At 35.9% G+C, this 10,487-nt stretch overlaps 1 protein-coding gene across 1 annotated transcript in view; it reads left to right on the top strand.

Annotated features, from left to right (window-relative positions):
* Nucleotides 1-10,487, top strand: part of LOC136036505 (lipase member I-like) — a 102,316-nt gene that overhangs the window by 10,311 nt on the left and 81,518 nt on the right. The window contains exon 2 of the mRNA XM_065718794.1: nucleotides 3,150-3,297. Within this exon, the coding sequence (XP_065574866.1) occupies nucleotides 3,150-3,297 (148 nt within the window). The remainder of the gene's footprint in view (nucleotides 1-3,149; nucleotides 3,298-10,487) is intronic.

Here is a 10,487-nt window from a genome sequence, read left to right on the forward strand (position 1 = left end):
ACTTAAGTATAAAAATAGGACATTGTAAGTGAAATTTTTTTAGTTGTTGGGCAATCGATTGTGATCGTTAAAGCGTTTAAAATCTTCATTGTTACACACCAACAATTTTGATGATACTATACAGCTGAATGTAAACAGTACCATAGGTTACGGTACTAGCACAGAGAAGTAGAGAATTCATTTGTATTAAGTATTGTGACTTAAGATATTTTGTAGTTTGTTTTTTTTTTACTGGTAAAAGAAGCAATCTGTAATCTGACAGAAAAAACAATCTTGTTCTGAATAATAGCCAACATGTGCATTTTTTGAAAAAAACTTCATTTGATTCAAGTTCGCAAATTTATATGGTTTTAAAACCACCAAGGCTTTGCAAGGTAAGCCTGTTTGTCTCTCCAGAAATAATGAATGACCTTTATCATTAAACACCACCAATTGTTGATGATACTGTGCAGTCAAATGTCAACAGTGCCATAATTTACGGTACTATCACAGCGAATAAAGTATTTTTTTCAAAAAAAATACTATGACTCGAGACATTTTCGTGTTTTTTTGTATTGCTTTTTCTTTTTCGTTTTTTTTACTGGTAAAAGAAGCAATCTACAATTTGACACAATAAGCAGTATGGCTCTGAATAATATACGTTTATTTTTATGAAAAAAATTACTTAATTCAAGTTCCCTGCTTTCTATGGTTATAGGGCCACCCAGGTTTTTAAAGTTAAGTCGGAAGTATTAGTCACAATACTAAAAGGATTAAAAAATAATAAGACCCCAGGCGCTGATAGTGTGGTAAATGAATTTCTTAAATAATGGGAGCTATGAGGTTGTAAATGGGCTACTGAAGATTATGAATATGATTTTTGAAAAAGGGGAAGTACTGAAGGATTTTTAAGTGACCAAAAAGATTAAGGGAAACTAGCGCTCTCCCACGCCCTTCTTTCCCCAAAGCTGTCCAATCAAAATCTAGAAATTTGGTTCAGCATAGTTAAAAGCTGCAATAGCATCACCTTTAGTGATTCAGGAATAACATTACCCCTCAGAGCCCTGGGGGAAAGAGCTGTAATTTATGAGATTTTCCCATTATTTAAGTATAGTTTTTGTTACTGTTAAGTATGTAGATATTTTTCATTAGAAGAGAGGGATTTTCTTCTGGGAGATTTTCCACTGGAAGAATTTTCCATGGGGAGAAAAGATTCTAGGGTGAACTTTCAATGAGGAATTTTATACCGAGGAAATTTTCCAGAATTCCTATACGAAGTTTTTATTTAAGTGTCTTACTTTCTCTTTGCCAACTCAATTTTATGTGTAGAGATGTTCCGAAAGAAATGCCCAGGAAAATTTTTAGCGGGGTTGGAATTGTCTGGAAGACTTTTCATTGGGGGAGATTTTCTGTTGGGGTAGTTTTCCGCTGGGTGAATTTCCGAAGGGGGATATTCAGCATGATATGAAAAATGATCATAAACTAAAGTCTTTTTCAAATGAGAGTATGCTAAGGAGAATTTTTCAGGCAAATCGTCTGCAAAAAATTTTCTGGTGGGAATTTTCAGTGAAAATGGAATTCTGGGGGGGGGGTATACTTTACGTTGGAGGAACTTTCTACAGATGAATTTTTCGTGGGGAAAAGAATTTTACAAACAGGGAAAGCCAGATATCCTAGAATTATTTGAAAAATGACCAGAAATTAAATAAAAAAAAGTTTTTTCAACTGAAAGTAAGGAGCCACACTAACACTTAAAACGAACAGAAATTATTCTGTATATTAGGGAGTCTCCTCCTCAAAACTTCGTTCTTTACACTAAAGTTGCCGGTCAATTAGAATAAGAAGCTTTTCTAAAAGTAATGAAAAAAAGTTTAATCAAGCATTTATAAGTGTCTGACATGCGGTATTTGTTACACTTGCCTATAAAATATATAAATAATTTTTCTAGCAATATTTACTACATGTGCCATCTATTATTATTCTAAATCTATTCCAGAAACAAAGTTATTTTTCCAATTAATAAGCTATTACCAAAGTTAAAAAACTTTAAGTTACAATTAAATAAAACTAGATAACTTCGAAGACCACACTGCCTTTCCATGACGAAAGTAAAACAGTTCAAAATAGGGATGATACCTTTTTATTGACAGTGAAATATAAAATTATTTAACTGGATATTTCGAACACATATACAGTGTTCATCATCAGCAGTAATAACATCAGCAATAGTTTTTTTTACTTTCGTTAAAAAAAACTATTGTAACTAATGAAAAAGATGAATGAATAATAACAGTAAATAATTATATTGATTTACAAGAAATTGTTTAAGCATTAAGTGAGTAAAAAAATTGTTTACAGCATTTTTCTATCATTTAGTTTGGGACTTAAGTGGCCTTTGGGAGTGAATTGTGCCACTATAATACGGAACAAGGAAGGCTAATTATTCAACATTCTCAATATGCCGAAAATTGAAAATTGAAGAAGGAGACAGATTTTTATGTCAGACACAGCTGAAGAGTTTATTGAACTATAGATTTTATCAGTTAGTCAAATTGGATGTTAGACAGTAAAAAAAAAAAAAAAGTGAATTGTGCCACTATAATACGGAACAAGGAAGGCTAATTATTCAACATTCTCAATATGCCGAAAATTGAAAATTGAAGAAGAAGACAGATTTTTATGTCAGACACAGCTGAAGAGTTTATTGAACTATAGATTTTATCAGTTAGTCAAATTGGATGTTAGACAGTAAAAAAAAAAAAAAAAATAAATAAAAAAAAAAAAAAAAAAAAAAAAATCTAACCAGACATTCCAGCCGGCTATGAAAAAGATATTGCTTTCGATACTTTCTATTTAGTTTATCTATTGAAATATTTTGACAATATCTATGTTCGACAGTTACAGTTTGCTATATATTGCATTTATAACTATGCCAAATATACCCCAAAAATATAACTCAAAAGCAGAAGACGCGATTGTGTAAAAGGGTCCGCTTCAAATTTATAAACTTGAAACGACCTTCCCAAGTTCATAAAATTAAAATAATTATAGCGACGGGTGGCATTAAATAGCCAAATTTAAATTATCGAACCGTTAAGTTACTCTAGATCTCACTATTGCTTAATTGGGAACCAAAATTGATTTTTTCTCACATTTTTTTCTTTTTACAGATTCAATTTTTCGAGGCCAAATTACTCCACTATCTGTTTGGTTTTTTATGCCAGACGGAGGAGTCTTTCAACCAGCCATCATGGACAACGCCAACCGACGTAGGCCTGCCAATTATTCTAGGGACGTAACATTCCATTTATGGACGAGGTAAGCTTGAACTTTAATATAGCAGTGGCTAGGTGAGTATGGTTGTTCAAAATTCAAGCACAATGGGTTAATTTAACACATTTGTGGTTGATATACCCGTTTCGACTACTTGCCCTATTTTATTACTAGGCGGCATCTAAAAAATTAGCAAAAGTCATCTCAAAATCAAATCAAAAATCACCTCAGAATCAAAATCAAAGATTACCTCAAAATCAAAAGATTACGATAAAACGCTATTTTAAATTCTTTTTTGTAAAGCTTCAAAGGAAATCATATAGCCAACTAAACCTTTTTCGGAGATAAAGTTTTTAATTTTTCACGCTAGTCAGCAGCAAATATTTTAAGTTCACAGATTCCCTAAAAACTGCTAACAACTCACTATAACCACAAGCCACCTGAGGCGAAAACAGCTACACACACTCGTCCTCCTTCCAGTTTATTCGAAGCTTCCATCCCTACCTCCTTCAATGTTTTCATCGTTTTCCATTTTTCTTTGCATCCCTCCCTGTGAACTCCTCCCATCACACTCCTGCTTTTTGTTTGGCCCGAGATGGATCGCCAAAAATAGCAATAATAGCAATAAGAACGATCCTCGTAAAAGTATCCTAACCATCTATAATTTCAATTCATCATAGATCTAGAAAGGAAGAAAGAACCAAATTTTTGGGCAATTTGTTATCTAACATACGGTCAGTCGAAATGGGTAACCAAAATTATGCTTAGACAGTTCCCCTGGAAATCATTCAACAAATCTTCTTCTGCCTTTCATAGCACCAACATTTCAGAACTATATGGGATCAATATCATTGCCGTATTACTGCTAACAACTCACCTCAGTACCGATCCTTCTGAGGCAACACTGCTACAAACGCTCCTCCTCCACCTCAATTTATTCGAAGCCTCCCTCTTCACACCCTCCCATGAAGTTCTCATTTCCTTCAAATATTTTTTTATTACATCCTCCCATAATAACCGCGGACAACCTGCTTTTCGTTTAGCCCTAGACGGTTGGCCAACCTTTCTCTCACTATAGCCCAAGGAAGCGGGATTGGACCACACTTTTCGTACAGCCTACTGTTTGAAATGCAGTCAGTTAGCCGGGTAACCAGAACAACCCATATACAATTTCCCTGGATAATATCTAGCAAATCTTCATCCGCTTTTTGGAGCGCCCGTGTTTCAGAACCATATTTGACCACTGTCTTCACTGTAGCTTCCGATATTCTAATCTTGGTTTGCAGATTTATCGTCCTATTCTTTCAAACTTTTCTTTAATTGTGAAGAACACTCTGAGCCTTGGCTATTTTACTTCTTCACTATCTTTTTATTATTTTTTATTTATTTTATTTTATTTCTTTTTTATTATTTTTTATTTCTTTTTTATTAATTTTATTATTTTTACCATCTTCACTGCTCCCACCGTATTTACTAATAATACTACCAAGGTAAATTAAGCTGTCCACCTGATCAGTCCTTTCGTTATCCCTTTTTATGGCACTTGGTATTAACCAAGTTACATATAGCAATCGCAAATTCTGTCGGTCTGTCGGTCTGTCTGTGTGTCGGTCCCGGTTTTGCTACTTTAGGCACTTCCAGGTAAGCTAGGGCGATGAAATTTGGCAAGCGTATCAGGGACCGGACCAGATTAAATTAAAAATAGTCGTTTTCCCGATTTGACCATCTAGGGGGGGGGGGATGGGGGGCCGGTTAATTCGGAAAAATAGAAAAAATGAAGTATTTTTAACTTATGAACGGGTGATGGGATCTTAATGAAATTTGACGTTTAGAATGATATTGTGTCTCAGAGCTCTTATTTTAAATCCCGAACGGATCTGATGACATTGGGGAGAGTTGGAGGGGGGAAACCTAAAATCTTGGAAAACACTTAGAGTGGAGGGATCGGGATGAAACTTGATGGAAAAAATAAGCACAAGTCCCAGATAGGTGATTGACATAATCGGAACGGATCGGCTCTCTTTAGGGTAGTTGGGGGGGGGGGTAATTCTGAAAAATTAGAAAAAAGAGGTATTTTTAACTTACGAACGGGTAATCGGATCTCAATAAAATTTGATGTTTAGGAGGATATCGTGTCTTAGAGCTCTTATTTTAAATCCTGACCGGATCTAGTGACATTGGGGGGAGTTGGGAGGGGGAAACCTGAAACTTGGAAAACACTTAGAGTGGAGGGGTCGGGATGAAACTTGGTGGGAAAAATAAACACAAGTCCTAGATAGAAGATTGACATAAACGGGACGGATCGGCTCTCTTTGGGGTAGTTGGGGGGGGGGGGTATTTCTGAAAAATTAGAAAAAATAAGGTATTTTTAACTTACGAACGGGTGATCGGATCTCAATGAAATTTGATATTTAGAAGGATATCGTGGCTCAGAGCTCTTATTTTAAACCCGACCGGATCTGGTGACATTGGGGGGGATTTGGGAGGGGGAAACCTAAAACTTGGAAAACACTTAGAGTGGAAGGATCGGGATGAAACTTGGTGGGAAAAATAATCACGAGTCCTAGATACATGATTGACATAACCGGAACGGATCCGCTCTCTTTGGGGTAGTTGGGGGAGGGGTTAATTCTGAAAAATTAGAAAAAATGAGGTATTTTTAACTTACGAACGGGTGATCAGATCTCAATGGAATTTGATATTTAGAAGGATATCGTGTCTCAAAGCTCTTATTTTAAATCCTGACCGGATCTGGTGACATTGGGGGAAGTTTGGGGTGCGGGAACCTAAAATCATGGAAAACGCATAGATTGGAGGGATCGGGATGAAACTTGGTGGTAAAAATAAGCTAACGCCTTACATAATTGGAACGGATCCGCTCTATTGGGGGGGGGGGGTGAGTTCTGAAAAATAAGAAAAAATGACGTATTTTTAACTTACGAAGGAGTGATCGGATCTTCATGAAACTTCATATTTAGAAGGACCTCGTAACTCAGATCTCTTATTTTAAATCTCAGCCGGATCAAGCGTAATTGGAGGGGGGCAGTTGGGGGGGGAACCTTAGAAAATACTTAAAGCGGTGAAATCAGGATGAAACTAGATGGGAAGAATACCTGTCTAAGATTCGTGACTGACATAACCGGACCGGATCTGCTCTCTTTGGTGGAATTGGGGGGGGGGGGGTAATTTTGAAAATTGAGGTATTTGTAACTTACGAAAGGGGGGACCAGATCTTAATGAAATTTGACATTTAGAAGGATCTTGTGCTTTAAAGTTCTAATTTTAAATTCCGACCAGATCCTGTAACATTGGGGGGAGTTGGAGAGGGAAACCGGAATTCTTGGAAAACGTGAAAATTGGGGTATTTTTATCTTACGAATAGATGATCGGATCTTAATGAAATTTGATTTTTAGAAGGAATTCTTGTCTCAGAGCTCTTATTTCAAATCCCGACCAGATCTTTTGACATTAGGGGGAGTTGGGGGGGGGGAATCTTGGAAAAACACTTGGAGTGGAGGAATTGGGATGAAGCTTTGTGGATGGAATAAACAAATGTCCTTGATACGTGATTGACAGAATCGTACTTGATTCGCTCTCTTTGGGGGAGTTGGGGGGAGGGGTTCAGTGATTTGGCGAGTTTGGTGCTTCTGGACGTGCTAGGACGATGAAAATTGGTAGGCGTTTCAGGGAGCTGCACAATTTGACTTGATAAAGTCGTTTTCCCAGATTCGACCATCTGGGGGGCTAAAGGGAGAGGAAAAATTAGAAAAAATTAGTTATTTATAACTTAGGAGTGGGTGATCGGATCTTATTGAATTTTGATATTTAGAAGGACATCGTGACTCAGAGCTCTTATTTTAAATCCTGACCGGCATTAAGCCTCTTATTTTCCTTTTTAAATCAATCTATTGATTCATAGAATTTTGTTAGAGCTCATACCATATGATCTCTTGGCTCTTAGCTCTTCTCGCCTCGTCAAGTGCCATATGAGCTCTTAGCTCTTGTTATGTTCACTTATTCCCAGCCTTAGTGACTTAGTCTCCTTGACATTTATCTTCAAGCCTATTCTAGCCCCTTGAACTCGCAAAACCTCTAAAATTTCATTCATTTTGCTCACACATATCTATAAGGCTTCAATCATCAGCATAATCTAATTCAAGTAAAGTTTTTCCTCCCTATTTGATTACGTGGTCTCCCATTGCCTTTCCTGTGCTTCTTAAGACAAGATCCATCAAAATGATCCACATAAAGGGGGATAGAACACAAACCTGCTTAACTCATGATTTATCATTGCCGTAGCGTCCCATGTTCTAAATTTGGTTCACAAACTTATCTTCTTTGCTTCTAAATATTTTTTACTGTAGGAAAACGCCTTGGGCCTTGACTATTCTATTTTTAGACCGTCACTGCATCCACCATCTTTACTAATAACACTACCCATTGAGGAAGGCCGTCCATTTGATCAATCTTCATGTTAGTCAGCATCATCTCTTCATCTTCATTTTATTCCTATTCAAAGCGAATCAGTCTTTTTACTACGTTAATTTAAATACTTAATATTACACCCCGAACTCTCAAAACGCATAAAATTCGTTTATGTCGCCAACTTCATTATATAGGACACTCAAATTATCTGCATCAATTTTTTGCATCCCATTTGGATCCCACTACCCCCCAGGCGAATTTTTGCATCCCATTTGAGTCCCTACTCTCTAATAACCTTTGTCGCGTTCCTTGGGACGAAGTCTAAAAAATTTCACATAAATGGGGGTAGGAAACAATCCTGCTTAACTCCTTACTGAGTGACAATCCAGCTATTAACCTCATCTTCTATATTAACCAAAGTAATATTATTCTCGTATATAGCATTAATTATTCTAGTGTAATTACTTGACGTACTATGTAAGAATAGGAAGACCCTCATTAAAGCTCTTATAATGGCTGAATCATAAGTCTCTTTATAATCCATAAAATTGAGGACTAGAGGGGTCTGATGATTCAGCTACTTCCCAATAACTAATCTAAAAGCAAAAATTTGTCCAAGCTTCCTCTCCCCTCTCGTTATCTAATAAGTGTCACCATGCTAAATATTTTTTTTTCCTACAGAAGCCAAGCTAAATGCGTTTACAATTACTAACTTTCATCATATTTTACGAAGTGGTTGAACTAAAGCTTTCCTAAAATTGCAAGGTATTTCCTCTTTTTCAAAACCGTATTTATAATCTTTAGTAATTTATCTTTAACTTCACAGCCACCACATTAAAAAAAAATAATTTACGCGTAAATATTTAAGACCACACTGGCTATACATGACGTATTAAACAAAAAGTGTCTTTTCTCTTCCCGCGAATTTCTTCAAAAGGTTTGATTTTGTTTTATTTTTTATTTTTTCTGAGAACTGAAGATGACTTGGCAGAGGTCTTTGTCGAACTGGCTGCTTATTTTTAGTTCAGATTTTTTCACTTCATTTCATTTTCTTCTATGCTTCATACGTTCATTTACGACACAATCAGCATCTGAAGCATTATTGTTTCTTAATCTTTTTAGCACTGTCTCCAAATTCTTCCCCCAAAATCGATTTTCCTTCACTTCCTAATTTCCTTGACTGTTTATTTTCTATATCATTTTCTACCGCACTATCACGATTTAAAACGTTCTCGGTATGTTTTGTCCCTCTCTCTTTAACACATTTCTTATCACTTATTGAGCTCCTGTTCCTATTTTTATCTCGGTCAAGTTCAGACTGATTACTTCATTTCAATTCCTTAGCATACCTCTACAGTGTTTTACTATTATGATGTCTAGCTGTATCTCCCAGGTCCTCGGCAATTTGATCCATGGCCTCCATTTAACAGATCCTTAGTTCATATTTAAACCCTTTCTCTAATTCCTTTACTTTCCTGTAATTTTCCCACTCTCTTTTTTGTTAGTCTTAAAGCGTTTTTACTGATATTAGCTGCATATCCAACTTTCCTCCCTGAGACACATTTCACTAATTCACAAACTGTTGTCTTAAAATTATTCCATCCTTCCTGTACATTGTCGAATTTTAAACTCTCCACTTTCGTATTCAAATTTTCCTGGAAAACTCTATTCAGGTCCTCCCACTTGATTCATCCAACGTTCCAACTTCCCGGAAGGTAGTTGCTCTTCCTGAATTCTAGCTACCAAACTCTTGACACCACTAGTTGTTGACCTTTACTTTTAACTATATACTCTAGTGTATTGTATCGATCAGTGACTCCACTTCAACAGATTTTTCCATAGGTCTACATCATTTGATGTCTGTCTAAGGAAAAAAGAACGGAGCTACGGAATCTAAGGAATGAATGCGGAAAAAATGAGATTTATTGAAAACGTCAGGTTCTTCCTTCCCTTATAATATTTATCACAAATCACCAAAGAATTCTCCTACAAATTCAAATTTTTAGTTTGACCCCAAAGCATCATGAAACCCTGATTTTGATACAATCTGATCCGTGACTTTTTTGTCTGAGATTGCTGGTATTGGTACTTTTGTTTTCAAGACACAAAAGAGGTAGCCAACAAAGTTCATTCTCTTCTTGGCGTGCAGCTTTTATCATCATCAGAAGAAATATTAACTGACTAGCTAACTTGGCTGTTTAAGAGGAGGAGAAAGACTTGAAGAATTACCATTTCGGTGAACTAAATTAGAACTAAACGGTTTTTCAATCTGTTGTTGCCACCTTAAGTAGGCTAGTTTGGAAACTTTGCCTACTGTTTTCTAGCCTTTTAAGGCTTGGTTCATAAATATTACATACTAGGAGTTGCCTAATTTTTTATTCAAGGTTTTTGAAGTTGTCGATTCCCATGTGTTTAGAATATAAAATTTTTCTGATAACTCTCTGATAACTTCAGTTTAAGGGGCATGTCATATCTTGACGAAAATTGGCCCAAGTTTAAATCATTTCATCACTGAATCTGTTGATTTATTTTCTAAAATATTTTTTTATTAATGATTTATTTCTTTGAGGATATGACAGAAAGAGGATACAGACAAAACCCTTACGAAAAAGAAAATGTTGGAAAACCTTAGTGGCCAGCGAAAGAGAAAAAAAAATTCAAATCTGGGCGAAATTTTAATCTTGTATCTACGAACGATCATAGACTTGTGTGGCACTTAGTGGCTTAAGGAAAATTTTAGTTGATCCGAAACGCCGTCAAGAAATTCTCTACAGATCACTTCCAGAGTGTGGTGGATAATGAAAATGAGC

The sequence above is a fragment of the Artemia franciscana genome, chromosome 15 (assembly GCF_032884065.1).
Source record: "Artemia franciscana chromosome 15, ASM3288406v1, whole genome shotgun sequence".
Taxonomy (NCBI): Eukaryota; Metazoa; Arthropoda; class Branchiopoda; order Anostraca; family Artemiidae; genus Artemia; species Artemia franciscana.